We start from the raw sequence: 19041 nt of genomic DNA on the forward strand, positions 1-19041 counted from the left end.
AGGCTTAAAAGATCCAATTTGCTGTTTGGAGTAATTAGTACAACTAACAAGCTCAAGCCCACATTCAGACAAATGAAAATCCATTTTGTTCGTTTTATTGTGGTTACAGAATACATGCAAAATTGCAGGTTTATCATGCCCTCAAGTACTGAAATGCTACCAACAGTACAAAGAGTAAAAAAAAAAAAGTACATTTCCAGAGACTGAAATAAATATTTTTACACAATGCATTTTTTAAGGGTGAAAATTTCCTTATCTATTATGCCATACAATTAAAATGCATTCTATTCACTTAACAAAGTCTATAAAATTAAGAGTTTATATGCCTGTATTGACTTCTCTTAGCTGAACTGATCAATAGTCAGTCAATAATAGATAATGATGTCTAAGTGCTGAGAGATGACCTGTTGCACCTTAGGCGTCCTTAGTGTTATTGATCAGCTTCTATTCACTGGCAGTAGATTTTATTGTTGGGTAAAAGTCACAGGGGAAAGCCTCATATCTCCAAATTTTAATGCTATTCAGGAATGAAAACTGTGAAATTTGCAGTTTATTTTACATAAATTAAACAGCAACTACACTAATAATTATAATCATTGGTCAAAATGAGAGAGTCAGCCAGCAGGTTCCTAACAGAGGATATTAAGCAACGATCAGGATGCTGATGAGTTAAAGGATAACAGATATAAATAAAATATTAAAATGTAGACTAGATTCCACCGGTAATGACAGAAAGGGCTAACTAAGAGCTAAACTAATGTTGTCACGTATCTTGGAACAAGATACAAGCCAAACAACAGCAGTTCTGAGTGAACTGTAAGCTGTCTTCTTACTGATTCTGGAGTGCAGTACGTTACAGTAATCAACTGGAGGCGAAGGACATGTGATTGATTTCCTGAGTCTGAAAATGAAAGAAAAGGCCTCGAACTAAGCTGAAGAAAACTGAACTGTATTAATAAAAAATAGATTTTGGATGTGCTGTTTATGAGTGAATAATGGTCCCAAAGTACGCACAAAATGATCAATAGCAGCAATACGTTTAAAACCTGGCTTTAAAAAAATGATTGGAATCTGTTAAAATCTGTCAAAAGAAATCAGATGTAAAATCTAAAAAAATAAAATAAAAATGTATTCAACACTCATGGATCGACTGAAGGTTTCTTATGAAGGAAACCAGAATATTTGGAATTACAGGGGACAAATGACAGAGGATAAATTAAGAAAACCATATTTCCATCCTTTTATCGCAGCATCTGACTGAGTGGAAATAAATTACAGGGGAATTCAATCATCATCAGTGAAATAAAAAAGGTCACCTTATCATCACAAACATGCTACCACACTGAAAGTGGTTTACAAAATCTTGAATATACACGCATTAACCTGCGAGTGATTGACAAAAACAAACTCTGCAAACATCTTTACATGTGTGATAATTCCTAAAATCTTTGCACATGTATATGACATTTCTTACTGATTGGACCTTTTAATCAATATATATTTTGGGATATCTCTGGAATGGGTGAGCAGCTGTTTAACATTACTTTAATGTATCGTTGCATGTGGTCTCCTTAACAACAAAATACATAATGTATATAATTTTTTAAGCAATGCCATAACTGTAAGATCAGATTGTGTCCTTTTTTTGTCTTTTATTTTTTGTTTGAGGTCTTGTGTTCGTGCACTGTCTCAAACAGCTACACTGTGTGAGGTATACTGTTGTGTTTGTTCCCACTGCTGATTGGCCAATTATGCCTGATTGTGTTCCTTTAGGGAAGCATTCTCCAAGAGTTGTTAGTGAATGGCCAAATTATGCCTTAGCTTTTAATGTGACCACGGGGAGCCTCAGACTACTCCAAAAAGTTTTTTTTGGTCTTTGCAATGCCACAAGTAACTTGTAATGACAGCATTATTAGTCAAAGGATAGTTTGAAAGTCATTGTTATTTGCTGGTGTGATTTTAATGGAGACTCGGACGCCGTGGGCCGTTTAAGCTTTAATGAGAAGTTTCCAGGTGGGAGTTAAAGTTGGGCCTGCGCCCTTTCTCTGTCCCTCATGACCCTTCTGTACCGAGCCAAACTCTGTGCATCAAACAGCCACTGCATTCAGTATTTCATGTCACTTATTGCTCTGCAATGAAATGAATAATATATATAAAAAACACTACATTTTAGTATAAATATGCACATCAAATCTCTGCAGCCACTGCATACTGCCTTTTAATTGTTGATGCTAGTTGGCTTTTTGGTGTTCAGCGTGTGTGCGTGCACGCTTTGTTGTAAGTTATGAGCTCTAAAAGAAAAGTATGCGATCTTACATCCTGGAAGCAGTAATTAAGCGATACTCTGTGTCCTCCTCCTGTCCTCCTCCTCCATCTCCACACTCCCTCTGTGTGTGAATATATATGTGTGTGTGTGTGTGTGATTGATGACACTACTAATGGTGTGTCTAAACACTGGCTGCCCTGTTATCTCTTATCTGACAGAGAGGAGAGGGCTCATGTCAGCAGCCGCTCTTCCTCCTCATTTATCTCCTCATTTCTTCCTACTGCTCCTTTTTTTTCTATCTCCAAAACAGCCTGCTTGTTTTGAATTTTTTGTCACGTGTGGTTTGCGATAACTTTTAATTTCTCCAATGGGTAGTCCATGTTCATTGTTGTTTAATCTTTTGATACATCTGTTCTTAGGAAGTAGAAAACTGTTATCTAGTGTTAAAGGCAACATCTTCAAATTGCTTTTGTTTAACAAAATCTTTTTGTGACTGACAATTTTATTTTTATTTGTGTTTCCTGGAAACATCCCCTCAGTTATAAATAACTTCAAAGTCTCCCATTCTGGGCCCCATTTACTCCATGTGCCTCAATCACCCTAATGTGCCTGTTTAGGCATTAGGTTCTCTGAGGGGGGCCCATATCCATCCATCTCTTCCTCCATATATCCCATCATACATTAAAAGGCAGATAACTGACACACTGTTAATATTGTGTCTAACACGAACCAGATGACTGCAGGACCCTTCTGCACCACAGACCGCTGCCCGCAGCTGATTTGACCGTTTCCTTTTCTCTTGGGTTAAGGGATGAGCGTTCTTAATTAAAAGTTAGATATATGGGCCTCTGGGTGGAGATGCTCGAGCAGGATCCATTACCTGCACACTGGGGGCCCCGCCAGAAAAAGAGTTAGGGCGAAGGTTAAGATAGTGAGATGAGATATCAGGCACGGGGGTATCGTGAGTCTGCTGGTGCTGCGTCTTGGGTCAAAATCCAAATTAAGGGTTTGCAAAGAAAAGAAAGAAGTTGTTATAGTGGTTTGAGCATGAGGTGGTGGCTGCGGGCGCTAAAGCTAGCACAGAATTCAATGCAGGCCGAGAGGTGCTAACCGTGATCTCAATAGCTGTATTGTGTTCGCACTTGAACGGGAGCCAAAAAATCCTGTGAAATATCAGAGCAGAAAGAGGGAGAGAGACGTGTGGAAATGAAACAATGGTTTACACAACAGTGAAATGGGTCTTTTCCTCTATTTCTTGCCAGCAGGCCCAACACTCAGAGAGAGAAAGCTTTATTGGCCTTCATGTCCTGGCTAGTCTCAGCCCCTGGTTTCGGGGAAAAAGAGGGGAGCACTGGGCTCTACATGTGTGTAACGTGACGTAGAAGCTAGTGTTGGACTGAGACACACACTCAAGCAGCCACACAGAGAGCGCTGACGAGAACACACACATTAAATCAGTCCTTGGCAGAGATGAGAATAGCCAGATATTCATCTAATCCTCTATGAGGAGAGCAACACGTCTCATAGCATCATTTATGCCTCTATGCCTACAGCTAATCCTAGTGGGCATTCTGTGCCTCACAACTGCCAGACACGGAAGTCGAGAGAGCATAAATGCAGTGGTTTTTTTTTCACTTTTCTTTTCTTTTTTTTTTACAACAAGTAGGAAAAGAGCGGATTTTAAATATATTGGCAGAGGAAAGAGAATAAAGCTGCCTATCACTGGCTTGTTCTAGCAAATGTAAAATCTGTATTTTTTTGGCAAGTTAACCTCAGTTGCTTTTGTTTTTATTTTGTGCCCGAATGCAATTTGAAAAACAACGAAGTATTTTGCAATATAAAAATTCACAGCCTGAAGCCAGTGAGTTTATAAGTCAGAACTGCTTTTTTTAAACTATAATTTGATAGTAATAATAAAGTTGTATCCATTCTTTTCACGTTTTCCTGTCATAGAAGCACATTTTTTTTAATGATAAAACAAGGCTTTGCATTTTTCTTTATATGAAGTAATGTGAAAAAGATTTAGGTACCAAAAGTTGTTGGCTCAAAAATACATTTGTAATATCATATAAAATGCAGTGAACAAAAAACTAAAGTTTGGTTGCTTTAAAACAGCAAAAGTTGACACATTTGGATATAGGTTCCTCCAGTCTACAGAAAAATACATTTTCGTTAAGCTGACACATCTGTCATTTTTTTCTTTTTTTCTTTAATTTGAAAAAGACGTTGGCTAAAAGTCGTTCTAGCAAAATGGAGTATTGTGTTATAGTGATGAGGCTTTTGTTTTTATTGAGTCATTTATTTGTAAATATTTGATTTTCAAGCAAATCTTTTAATCTCGGGTCATCAGACCGAGGAGTAAATCCTGGCCGTACACTAATGGTGAGAGAAGAAATTGGAGTCTGGTTGTTATAGAAAACCCAAAGTTAAGCTCAGATGGTTCCAATAAGGCCCAGGCCTGCAGCCACACAGGGGTTCTGCCACATGCTGTCCTGGCCAGCTGCTCTGAAATGCTTTTTTTTTTTTTTTTTTTTAATTCTTTTCTGTGGAAGGGAGGGGGCACTAATATCTTGCACAATGCATTTTTGCTGATTTGGCCTCTCAAATTCAAGCTTCCTGCAGAAACCCAGGTGGACTATAGGTGATGACAACAGTGAGAAGGAGACACGTAATGATAGCACAATGTGTCGCTGTCTGTCAATCTCTTGTTCTCTTTACCTTGAGCACCGTTTATTTTATCTAAGTGTTCGTGTTTCGTCTTTTCTCAGCTGTCTGCCAAAACATGATGTCACTACAGACAAGGACAATGCAACTTTCTACAATAATGCATTAAAATGGCTTTCTCCCAAAAGTGAAATTTAAAGAAGATGGTTGGAGACATGTGATGTCTTCTGTTTTGTGTCAGTCTGCTTTGCTGAGATTCAAGGAATGAGGTAGCAGATAGGACAAATGCTGATTTGAAACTGAACAGCAACTGAATAAAAAATTGGAGGGAGGAGGGAAAGAAATCTGTCGGTTCTTCTTGGAATTGTCTGGTTTGGATCACTAGGAGCACGATTACGAATGAATAGATTTATCAGTGTGTATCTGTATCTGTGTGGCTTTGGTCTCTGCTTCCATTTCCCCTTCATCATTCTCCACGGTGTTATATAAACAAATAGCGAGGAAGTTTCCTTTAGCTGCCCGTTATCAAAACCTCTTATTACTACCATCTGCTGAAAATCTCATCTTTCCAGAGCTTACCGTGGAAGGACTCCTTTATTTAGGTGTTAATAAATAATTGAGTGTTACAAGTTCTGCAAATGTGTCCTAAACAGCACTTCCCTATTTGTGTGCGCACAGTTCCAGGAATTGTCCCATTTTGTGTTTCGCTTCCGATGTCAGTCAATAGCATGGAGGTCAAGTTGTGCCAGTGTTGAATGCCAGTTTCCTCTCCTCATTATTATTTCTTATTATTCTTGGCATGGATGTATAAGATTTGACTGATTTAGTTGCTTTCTTTTTTTGTTAAGGAAACTTTTAAAAAAATCACCATCGTTAAGAAGAATATGATCAACAGCGCTTATACATATTATTTGCTTAAATATGGAGATCTGGCTTTCACTGTTCTCATTAATATTTGACCAATATTTTTGGTTGTTTTTATTTTAGTTTTTTAAGATAACAAAGCATAAAAAAATGTTTAAAGCTTTACATTATGCTACTTTTTTGGTTGTTGTTTTTGTGGTGGTAATATGTGTTTTTATTTTTTCCTGATTTCTTATACTTCAAAGATGTTAATTAAGTTCACTTAATTAATTAATTTGTGGCTAAATTCACAAATGTCCTTGTTCTGGTGACAGAGGCAAAGTTTTATAAGGATATTATATATTTTCTATATTTTTGAGGTATAAGCATCCAGAGCATAACACTTAAAAGACAAATACAAATGAATGACACTTTAAAACATCTGTTATTCTAATTCTGTATATAAAATGTGAGACAAAGGCAACATTAGACATTGTAGTCAATAAACAACCACTTTGCTCAGTGTGTGTTCTTTCCAGCCACTAAACACATACTTTGCTCTTTCTTCCTTCCTCTTATTAAATATTTGGACAGACTTTGTGTTTTTCTTAAGCCTGTTAACAATTGTTGTAGCTGACTTTTAAACGCTGTAAACATTCTTTATTAAATGTATGATTTCTTTGACAGAGGCCACTATAAGAAAGCATTTCCTCAGTCTGGCTCTAACTGATTCAGTGTGTGCACTCCTGTTTGTCACACACATAAGTCTAGTTGTTATCCTTCAAACACCGCCGACAGAGTGTGTGACCCTGATGCACCGTTCATATATTTCCCCATTTGTGGTGCACCTGTTTCTCTATAATGAGCCAATATATCTGCTCACTAATTGCCCTAAATACATATCATAAAGACCTGCCTATAAAAGGCTGTGCAACAGTAAAACAGGCATAGTGTGATGGGAACTTCTGTGCACCCACATGAGCGCGTATACATATACGCTGGACATATCACGTGACATAAAACACACGTGTACACGGGCAAAAAGTCACATACATATGACTTTTTGCATATATATATATATATATTTATATATATATATATACATATATGCATATATATGTATACATGCATGTGCATTTACACACAAGCACACACACTCACCCAGCCTTTAACAAGGGGCTGTAAATAACACAAAGCCATTTCATTAACAAGGTCCAGCCTGAAAACTCACTGCCCCTGTTCTCTTAAAAACATGCACACTTCCTGTTTTAAGTTACTCTAACATGGCAACCTGCTCATTCAAATAAGCTGCAGGGGTGAGCAGGGGGAGACAGTGGCATGATGCAAAACAAAAAAAATGCACTAAAGTTGCAGACGCATTATCACTGGCTTTACTCTTAAAACCCTATTCTCTTCCAGTTAGATATATTGCCCATCAAACTTTAAAACTAAATTTATTGGTTATGCATTTCATGATAAGTACTTGTTTGCGATTGACAGTCCAATAATGCAAAAATAAACAATGTCATAACTGCTGTAACTTTACAGTATAAAAAAAATGTGCCTCTGTAGTAGAAGCAGAGTAAAGTTTTTTTGGCACAACTTCAGCTGCTTCCAAGGTGCACGGAGGAAAACGCCTAAAGACATCAAAACTCCAGCAACAGTTGCAGAATATAAAACAACTTTATTGCTAGACCAACATGTTTTGGTTTGTGGTCACTATGACCCTGGTGAAGGCCACAAGCAGAAGCACACTGGTTTAAACTTAGTTCTTTATAGTACATATTAGCATGGTACAGTGCAGTACAATTGATACAACTGATTCCTGAACCTCCTGATACTGTACTAATCCATATTTATCTGCTCTGTATATATATATGTATATACATATATATGTATGCATAATATTAGGTAATATTAGGTAATATTTACATATATATTGAGCTATTGTAATGAGCCAAGGAAGAAAACAAAAAAGATTTGACGTCACCGTGACCAGACCAGTGTTGGGGACGCTGGGACATGTTTTCAGTGTCGCACATGCACACTTACCACAAATGATAGCTGTGTGATGGTGATTGTAGAGACGCTGATTTAATAGGAGCGAGTCGGTTCATTAGTGAGCAGGTCCACATTCTGACACTCAAAATGCAAGCAGACACACACGCTCGCACTCTCACTCACACTACAACCCAGATGGCTTTTACAAGGCCCCAGGCCCTCTCTGGCCTGCCCGCCTAGTTTTTAATTATGTCGATGGCCGCCCTGGCCAGATAAAATGGGTCACATTTAACAAGCCTTCACTCACCTTCACACACACACACACACATACTGGCACACACTGCCACACCTCACATGCATGCATTTTACTAGTGATACAGCTAAAGCTCGCACAAAATACAGAAACGCACTTTTTTTCAGTGGCATTCACCTGTCCCTTTGACAGAGACAAACTCTAAAGATGTGATATTCAGCGTGGCCTCTTACCTCAATAAAATGTGTGTACTCCGTGCAGGCCTGAGTGTGTATGTGTGTGTGGATTTACAGCCTGTTTCCTTTTTAGCTGTCATTAGGCTGCCAGACATGGCTACACAGGTGTACGATTACCAGCATCAGTAATAAGCCTTACAGACACTCACACTCACACACACACACACACTCACACACACACACACACACACACACACACACACACACACACACACACACACACACACACCATCACACACCATCACACATTCACTCTATATTTAAAGGTCCAATCTATACTCACAGTAGGGCTCCTCCTGATGAAATACTCTGCCACTGACTCTCTTTGTTTGGACTCACTGATTTCAAAGTTTTATTGCTAAGTTATTGAACATGTGTTTTAATGCATTTATGGTTTTTAAAGAAAACATTTAAATAATGTTCGAATATCACTGCAGTTAGTAGCTATACCAGCTCATTCGTGGCCCGTCTGTTTATTTGTTACATTTTTTTCTGAGCACAAGTGAATTGGTGTTTGTTTGTTCGAGAACAGCGTGTGCATGAAAAGACAGGAAAGATGACGCGCTGTGGTTCTGACAGATTAGGAGAAAAAGGAAAATGTGTGGTGTAGAGATGTGGAAGGCTGAAATCAATTCGTGCTGTTTGGACATAATGTCTGGTTAAATCTCTGGGCTGATTATTTTTTTCTGGTTAAGAGGAATGAGTCATGCTTGACAAATACTGTCAACTTCATTGATCATATTATTTCAAAGGCGTGCTGAAAAGAGCACATTTGTCTGGTTGGTTACAGTGCTTGGTGAAAATATCATTTTGAGCTAACTGACATCTGCACTTATTTTTTTTTTTATTTGTAATTTATCAGTTTATCATTTTTAAGCATTTGATTTTATATAATTACTGTTATTTTTTATTGGATCAAAATGCCGTCAGTACGAGTTTGTGTGAGAAATGATGACAGTGTTCCTGATTGTTTTATTATTTTTATAAAAAAATAAGAAATTTGTAAACATTGTTGTTAAAAAGAATGGATGATGAACATTGATTTATTTTGTTTACACAGTTTATTTGGGTACTAATAAATACTTCAACTCCCACACTAATACATCAACAAATTTAGCGTTCCGATTTTACAGATATTATAAACAATAACTTGAAATGCAATTACAGCTATTTCTTTTTTTTCATCACACCTCTTCATTTCCTCCTTCTGTTCTGTTTTGTTTTTCCACTTCCCTCACACATCATCCTCACCCAGCTTAAGTCCACTGAAGTTTAATAAAACATGAAAAATTTCTTTTATTCCTTCCAGTCTTCTTTCTTCAGCGTAAGACGGTGCTCACTGGCACGACCCCCTCTTGTGTCTCTCCACTTCTTACGTCCGCACACATAAACATGCACATAAATGTGGGCAGACACACTCTTTTAGATCACTGAGTGATGTGGCATGGTAGGTTCTTCTCCATAGGCCCCCATCCATCACACACACACACACACACACACAGTCACACACACCCACATAAGAATGAGCACAAACACACTGGAAGCTGTCATGATCTGTACTCTATCAACCACTTTATTAGCCTGCCAGTTTGTGCACGTGTGTGTGTTTGTGTGCATGTTAAGAGGCCTCCCAACTGGAAACAGACCCAGAAAGGATACACACCCCAACACACACACTTCTTTATTTCTTGTTAGTCTTCCTGCACCTTAATTTGTAACACCTCTAACAACCAGCTCCGCAGCCCACTTCACAGCCACTCAATCTGTCACTGCTCTGTTTCTATGACTGTCCTTTTTCTCAGGGTGAAACAGAGTGTATTCATGTGTGTGTCCATATGTAATTCTTTCTCTTTATACTACTTTTATTATCTACAACCACCATGGCCTTGTTTATATATTTAAAAATACATGTACAGCTGTAGAGAGGGAAATTTTATTTCTACTTTGCGCTTCTGTTTTCATGCCAGGCTGCCCCCTGCCTCCTTTAAGTTGAACTGCACCCAATCCTCCATACCTTTCTTTTTCTTCGTTTATCTCTCTATCCTTCTTTTCTCTATATTTTCACACAAACCCAATCTAGATCGAGCAAAATCGATACTTAAAAAAAAATCTGCTCCTTGTTCTTTCTTTTTCCTCCTTGAAACAATGTTTTTTTCATTTGTTGGCAACCTCCCCAGGACATTAGCAGATGAACCAGGAAAAAGTCTGCCATTCTCTACATGTTTAGAGTGCTTATTTTCCATTTCCCAGAGCCAGAAAAACTTTCGATTCAAAGAAATCTTTCAGCTAACTTTTGTTGAAAAAGATCCTGCTTAACTGCCTGGTTCCTTCTTTATTACCTGAACCAATGTGTTAGGTTTGTTGGTCTGAAAAATGGCAAATCAGTATGGCTCGCTTATCTCCTATCCTCCAAAAACCTCGAAACAAAAACAAACGTTTCTCTATTTTCTGGGGGTGGGAAGCAAAAATAAAGAGCTCAAAACGAGAAAACCTTTTGGTCCTCCTACCACGCATGTATACAAATACATGCAAACAAGGGTGTGTTCACACGTTGAACACCACATCAGTGTGCAACAGAGCACTAAGATCACACTTTGTAAAAATATTCCCTCAGAGACACGCAATAACCCAGGAGTTATGTCTCACATGCTTCTATCTCAAGCTCACATCAAAATCACAATCACCACTGCGCTCCGAGCTGCCATTTCCATTTTCTGTCCTCCGTCAAACAGAAAATAATATATACCTTGTCACCAACGTCTACCCGTACAAGCAACTTTCCGCCACTAATTCAGCCCAGTGCAGCACACACATCCGTCAGATATAACTGGCGGAGGAGAGGGCATGCCGAGACAGCCATTAAAGGTTCCTAGCTGTCAAAGGTTCCCCTTTGTGTTGTGAGGAGAGGTATAAGTGTCGTGCTCTTATCAGAGCTTCCTGTGGAGTTTGCTCTGCATCCTGTCCACTTAGAGCTGCTTCTCTTTCAGTGAAGTCTCATTGTGTCTCTGTGCACATGAATGTGTTGGTGTGTGTCTGTGTGTGCATGCTGTCAAGTGAGTCATTTTGTAATACTGTTCATAGTATAGGTCAAGTTCTGAAATTGCTTTTCTTAAAATGTTTTCAGTGAAAGTAGTACAGTATATCAGTGATGTAGAAGTAAATGAATGTGTGAACAAACATACTAAGTAAGACGGATCTTTGTCTTTTAAAAATACATTATTGTATAAATACAACTTCTACAATCTCAGTGATTAAATATAATTACAAAATCTACGAATACCAAAGCAATAAATAGATGGTTTTACAATAAACTGGTTAATTGTGTATGATCTTTGGTAAAAGATCGAAGGATATTCAAGAGAATCTTTAAGAGGTTGAGATCAAAATAATTTACCAGCTCATTCTCCTTTTGAACAAATGAGAAGTACTGAAAACTGAGTGATAAGATTAAGGCACAGCTACCATACATTCAGCGAAGATGGGTTTGGTAATATAAAGACTATTTCTGATATCATTACAGCTACAGTGTCTGCATTCTAATCACTGAGGGAAGCTTAGGGGAAATCTTTGAGTAGCCCAGTTTTCTTTCGCTCGCTTTGTTTGGTTGAAATTTGTTCACACGTGGAGTTGATGATTTCCAGCCGGGTCCTCCTCCTCCTACTCCTCCATGTTACATGTGGATGGAGGAGGTTGAATGGGTGAAAAAAGGTAAAGGTAAATAAACAAACAATCAGCCGCAAGCTTGTTCTGGCTCTCCTTCTCTGTTGCCCCTCATTTGAAGCCTTATAAATCAGGCCTCCACCCCGAGACAGGGTGTTAGCAGGCCTCCCAGACTACACACATACAGGAACACACACAGGTCTGCTGCTCATTAAATCCATGATCAGATCTCTGTGTGTGTGTGTGTGTGTGTGTGTGTGTGTGTGTGTGTGTGTGTGTGTGTGTGTGAGAGAGAGAGAGAGAGAGTGATGTAGTAGAGTGTGTGTGTGTGTGTGTGGGGGGGGCACGAAATGAGACGGTATGAATACAACTATGCCCAACATATCGATGGATCGCAGCTTTTCTCCATGTGTTCATAAAACACCTAAGATACCTGTTGCAGCTACCTTGTAGTCTCATGACAAGTGCACTTTGATTCCACCGGCAGCAGAAAAGATATTGGGTGGAAGACTAGGTGTGTGTGTGTGCGTGTGTGTGTGGGTGAGCATGTCACTGACTGCTTTCACACATAAAATGAAGGCCTGGACTCTGTCAAGCCAAGTGCTTGGACTTTAAAGGGCACAGTGAGGAGACAGTAGCTGTAGATCTGAGGAGCATGAGGAATAGAGAAGATTTTTTCATTGGCCTGTTCAGTTGACATGATTATAAATATATATATATATATATATATATATATATATATATATATATATATATATATATATATATATATATATATATACATACATACATACATATATATATATATATATATATATATATATGTATATATATATATATATATATATATTGGGATTTTGAATATCTGAGTGTGAGTTATAGGGAATGCATAGAAGCAACTGATTTGCAGTAAACTGTCTCTTTCCACACTCTTACAATCAGGAAACACACAACCAGCAGCTGCAGCTTTCGTTCTAGCCTCGCTGAACGGCGTTTTCAAACACCTTTAGGTTTTAATATGTATTTCCAGCCAAGGCGCTAACAGGCATCATTGTTCTAAAGAAGGCGCAGTTACTGTAGTTACTTCGGTAAACTCACACCTTGGCTTGAAAGTAGCACGGCACTGCTGTTACATCAAGCTGTTGCCTTAGCCGTGCATACGTGCATCCGCCTAAAACAGTTGCCGTATTTGTACAAGCACGCACATGGCGTTTCTTCCACACCTCCATCCAGACCCTTTACATATTTACTCACCAGACTTGGCACCTGCACCCCCGCCCACAAAAATACACCTTCCGCGTGCATTCAACAACAAGAACATAGGCATTCACACTTTACGAGCTGGAGGGAAAAAACATGAGCATGGCTTTAGAAAAGCAGGCAGTTAGAGAAGTTCGCGAACCTTGCACATCTAAAAATGTCAGAGGGTTTGTTGGTTCTTCTCCATCACACCTCGATTTCCTTCAGCAGGCATTTGACTGTGATTAGGAGTGCACCGTGTCATACTAGAAGTCAAGGCTGAACTCAAGCCAGGCTGATTGGTAGTTGTAATTAGAGGAGTTGCTCAGTCTCAGGCCAGGTCTTCCTGCAGGATTCACACAGGCTCAGTATCACATGTAGGACCAGGGAGAAATCAGAGCTTCAAACCCAGCTATGTGGAGAAGAGCCCGGTAGTTTCTGCCAGCTCCAGATTTCCCAGAACCAACCAACTCCACCAAGCAAACACAAATTTCCACCACCAAAGATTCCTGCAATTTCTGGTTCTGTTTCGTATATGCGCAAATTTCTGTCTAATCTAAAAATATGAAGGTTTTATTGCAAAATTGCTGTCTTTCCAAAATTGTCATTATTTTGCATTTTACTTCAGGAATCAGTTTAGATTACGAGCCTTTATTTCTCATTGGCAAAAGCTATAAAGCATGGTTAGTCGCTCCTGGTTTTCCCCCTCACTCTTCACTTCACAATGAGCCCCTCTTCTGTTCTTCTGCTCCTCCTCTTCCTGCTCCACCACTACCTCCATCCTCCTTCATTCTCTGTGAAAGCAGGTAACATGAAACCCACTCTTGGAGTCTCAAGGGTCTGCAGGGGTTACAAAGGGTGATCAATATGTGCCAGGGAAAGTCTTTAGACAAGTGAAAGACACCACAGTTTGTGTACTCCCTCCTCTTTTCCCTCTTTCCTCTTCTTGTTGTCGGGATTGACAAGGTTAGGTGGCCCTAACACCCACTGACATGTTAGCTCTGTGTACCTTAAAGTTAAGTGACATCAAACCCTTGGCCCACACACAAATATTTAATCACTGTAAACACACCAACTGCATAACTACACTAAAAATCACTTGATTAAATCAAGTCAATTGAACAGTCATTGAAAAGAGTCTCATGCTCGTTAAACAAACTGCTTCAGTCTGTTTGTTTTTTATTTTTTAATATCTAACCTGTCGCCTTTCAACAGGTGGTGGATGACATGGGCAACGTGAAGTTTGCACTGGACACGGGACCAGATGCCGCCGGCAACAGCTGGCTCAAATACGTCCGCTCTGCCCCGTCATTTGAGGAGCAGAACCTCGCCGCCTGTCATCTCACAGGAGACCAGGTGAGTGCCATGACAACATTGTCCAAGTTGAATCCGTAGTCCAGATACGAAAGAAATCGCACCACACTGTCAGAAATAGGCAGAGACGAGTGGCGGGTGGCAGTTATTCCTTCCCATCTACTGTGTGTGTGTGCTGGAGAAAAGTGTGTGCTAGTAATGACCAAGGAATGGCTCCATTGTGTGTCTGTGGCTGGGATGGTTGCCAGTGCTGTTAAGAACTGACCCATGTAAAGAGGCTGAGGAATAGTCTGACACTCCTGAGTCCCATAATAACCATTATCCAAGGCGCAGTCTTCTTCTGTGGCAGCAGCAGCTTCTCTTTTTGCTTCTTATCACCCAAACACCCCCACCCACCACCCCCTTCTCGCTCTCTCTTTCTCTCTCAAACCTAAGCGAGCTGTATCGGATCCTTTTGGAAAGATGCCCAGCCATTGCCTATAAAACCCCAACTGCTTAACTAGGCCCTAACCCTAACCCCATGCAATGCATGTACCACAACTTACACTGCTGCAACGTATTAGCATAATTCTCCGTTTCTGTTTATAACACAGAGACAGTTTTTTTTTTTTCTTTCCCCATTTTGTTCTGCTGACTCTTGTCCCAGTTTCTGCAAATTAAATACTGGTGCTGTTACTTAATACGCATTTCACTGTCAATTCAATCTGCTTCCAAAGGAGAACCGAGGATGGGAATCTTAAATGAGATGACACCAGAAGCTAAGCAGCATGACAGTAGCCAGATCCGCCCGTATGATTCGTCTGCGTGTTTCCACATTCTCGTCACTCCGCTCTCATTTGTTTTCTAATCCCTGCCTACGCGGCCCTTCCTGACTCCGTCTCCAGCCGCCTGTTCCTTGCCGACTCTGTCTCCTTTCTCTATCCTGGTGTCTTGATCTGCCACCTGTCACCCTGTCACACCAAGGGGACAGGCTGGTGTGTCCATTTAAGCTTCAGACATTAAGTCTGACCGATAGAGAGAAAGGGGGCTTGGTACCAGGCGTAAGAGACTGAACGCACGGGGGCCTCCGAGATTGACAAGCACCAATTGGCTGGCAACACCAGCCCGCCTAATCCTTTTAAGATTTTCACATCAGTGCCCCCTGCCACTGCCACACAATGTCAAAGAAAGAATCAGGGCACCAGAGAAAATTGTGGAGAATTATCGGACCACGAAAAGGCCACGTGCACGATTGCTTTTTGATGTGTTTTGCAGTTGTTTGTACTTAGCGAACGGCTTTTGCTTTTGTTTGCTTGCCCAGTTGTTTGGTGTAGTGGCTCGCAGGTATGACCCTATCATTTATTTACAAACACAACACAAACACACACACACACACACTCACACACACACTTATGTGCAGCCACTCAGTGCTAAAATGTATAATTTAAGAGACCATTCACTGATTTTTCTTTTTTCTTTCTTTCTTTTTTTATAACTGCATGCACAATACATGAGTTTATGGAAATATGTGCACACTAGGCAAATTCAAATGCAGGCAGTAACCTTTTAAAGAGCAAGAGGAGAAGTTATGGGGTTGTTTGTCATTAATGATGCAAGATGAACAAATGTGTGCATGACTGATCATAATTCAGACATTTGTGGCCGTGCATTAATTTGGCATTGTTTTTATAGATTTGTCTCCATTCTGTCAGGTGATTCCACGAGTTTCATTCAAAGCATTGTGGATTTCTTATTTTTTCTGATAATCCCAATATGGCTCTCTGTGTAAGCATCTACAGACAACTGTATCAGTAACATTCTTCTCAGTTAAAATCCATCCAAAATGTGTGCCTCTGTGTGTGTGCGTGCACCTAAGTGAGATTGTTCTCATTCATTTATAACCCCAAACAGTTGGTCAAAATGGGTTTGCAAGTGTGCCCATTCACTTTTTCGAAGGCCAAGTTGCACCGAGAGGTGGAAACAGCTGAGAGAGCTATGAGTGGCATGTGAGATGGGTGGGTAGCTGATGGGGGGTTTAAGGAAAAGATGAACCTTGTCCACCTTCTTGTCAACTTTTCATCTTTTGTGTTTTGGAGTGAAGCCCTTTCCAGTGCTGTTTGATCTGCCCTTCTACCCCCGGACGGATCCATCAATTCATAGAGACAAGCGTGCATGTGCAAGTGTGTGTGTGTGTGTGTGTGTGTGTGTGTGTGTGTGTGTGTGTGTGTATGTGTGTGTGTGTGTGTGTGTGTGTGTGTGTGCGTGCGTGCGTGCGTGCGCATGTGTATTAGGCCACAGTAGGGGATTGTTGTGGGCCCCTATGGCTGGCATTGATCGATGAGGCATCTGTCTGCTGAACACTGGACAGAGATGGGAAGAGGTCAAGACAAGTCTATGTGATCAGACCTTACTGTAGGACACACACACACACACACACACAGAAAGAGAGACCGAGCAAGAGAAAAGGCAAAAGAAATATTCAAATTAGACATCCAAATATTAATTAAGAATGTAATTAAACCCTCTTAATTATTAACTGACTTGTATTCTTTAAAAGGAAAAAAGTGTAATATTTTCTGATAATGTTGCAATTAATAATCTTGACATAAAACCGGGAAGATGTGTCATTAATATCATAAATTAAACTACACATAAAAGGGCTGCAACATAAATTAAGCATAAAAAAATAGAAAATAAAAAAAAAAGACTTTTAGGGATATTGCGACGCTGTTCATTGTTTTTTACCTCAGTGCCCACATTCGTGTCTGAACGGGTTTTATTTGTTTTGTTTACCCGCTGTAAATACGATTTAATAAATATTTGAAAAATAATTCAGTAGCAATATCCGTAATCGATATCTTTTTTCCGTCAAAATAACTTTACAACGTCACACAAGCCTCATAAAAATAGAAATTCTATTGTTTTTACGTTTTATTAAAATGCGATCTTAAACCATTCAACTCTGTCAAATTTTCTTTTCTTCAACAATTCTCTTTTTTTCTTTTAGATTAAAAAAATCTAAGAGGCAATGAGATTATGCTCAGACCACAAAAGTGAAGCACGAAGCAAAACTTAAACTAAGAAAATAAATAAATAAAAAGGCCTGTTGTGTGTCTGTGTGTCTATTTGCTTGTTTAAGCATGTGTTCGGCCTATGAGTGTGTGTGTCTGTGTGTGTTTGTGTGTTAGAGTGACCGACAGAATGACTGCGAGTCTGTCAGGCTGCTTTATCTATTATTTACACCAATAGTAGATTTATCAAGCGGCCAAAGCGGCGGCTGGGATCGGAGATGCGGGGAGGGGTCTGTGCCGCAGATCCCTCAATCCTTTTGGCTGGAGATAAGACGAGGAGGAGTGGCCGACGGGTAACCGAGAGAGCACTAAGGGGCAACAGGGAATCACTAATGAGAGAGAGAGAGAGTCAGAAAGAGAGAGAGAGAGAAAGAGTGAGAGAGAGAGACTCATCATCATCATCAAAGACGCGCTCACTGACTAGATTAGAGAGTAACCCAGCAGAGGAGCGTCAGGCTTCATCCAACCAAACGGAGCGATCACCGACCGTCTACAGCTCTTCCCGACCGACCCGCGACCCTTTCTCCCCGGCCTTGTGCGCTCTAGCGCCCCGGTCCATCTCGGGCAGACCTACTATGGGTTGTGTCGCCAACTCCACCGGGACTGAAGTGCTACTGCAGCTGGAGGCTCTCCGCAGCGCCGCGCAACTTTCTCAACTGTTCCGTCTCACGGAGAAAAGAAAGGTCAGGTCGAAAAAGCATGGAGAGACAGTAGCCTATTTGTGGTAAATATAATACGCTGTAATAATAATAATAATAATAATAATAATAATAATAATAATAATAATAATAATAATAATGCGTGTAGTTTTCGTTGATTTTAGGCCTTTGCTCTTTGTCTCCTCTCTCTCATCTGACGAGCGCTAAGTCTTAAAAGTTACTTTCCCAGCCTCTCTGTATGTTTGTGTGTGTATGTGTGAAAGAGTGCTTCTGTCCGTCTTGTTGTGGTGACAGTGTACAGCTGGTGCAGAGCGCCCCCATGCGTTCACAGATCACGCCTGAAGTTGTTTGCGCTGTGTCATAATAATTGGGATGCACAGAGCTGCAACACGTAAAGAAGTGCCATGTAAAGATGATTATTTAAAAAAAAATAAACTTTGAATGTTAATTATCATCGTTATAATTTATTTATTTGTATTTTGTGAATCGAGATTTAAGCTCAGCTTGGTTTCCTGTACTGTTGGTTTAGGCCTCGGCACTGACTTACCTTTAAATACTTCAACTTGAATCCGATTTCTGTTGTATTGAAGCAAAACAGGGAAAAAAAATGAAACCCAAGTGTCCAGCAGTAAATTATGTCCGAGCACACTTGTCAAATGACCTCAATAAAGTGATTTGTCGTGTGCAGTTAAAGACCTGACGTTTCCCGGTTTGCTGCAGCTGTAAAACAAAAACGCACGACAGAAGCGGGGCTGTTTATTTTTGCTATGACATTTTTTTTGTAACAAATGCGTTTGTCTGGATTTCTTATATAATTTCTTTCGGGTGTTTATTTATTTTTAACAAGAGTGCAGAT

The 19041-nt window shown here is 39.9% G+C and overlaps 1 protein-coding gene across 7 annotated transcripts in view; it reads left to right on the plus strand.

Annotated features, from left to right (window-relative positions):
* prdm16 (PR domain containing 16) overlaps window positions 1–19041 on the plus strand; it is a 171349-nt gene that overhangs the window by 133752 nt on the left and 18556 nt on the right. For 6 of the 7 annotated variants that reach the window (XM_063464122.1, XM_063464123.1, XM_063464125.1 and 3 more), the window contains exon 4: window positions 14378–14518. In XM_063464122.1, the coding sequence (XP_063320192.1) occupies window positions 14378–14518 (141 nt within the window). Of the gene's footprint in view, window positions 1–14377; window positions 14519–18125; window positions 18210–19041 lie in introns of those variants that run through there. The other variant, XM_063464127.1, reaches the window with a different exon arrangement.

This window comes from Pelmatolapia mariae, linkage group LG20 (genome assembly GCF_036321145.2).
Source record: "Pelmatolapia mariae isolate MD_Pm_ZW linkage group LG20, Pm_UMD_F_2, whole genome shotgun sequence".
Classification (NCBI taxonomy): Eukaryota; Metazoa; Chordata; class Actinopteri; order Cichliformes; family Cichlidae; genus Pelmatolapia; species Pelmatolapia mariae.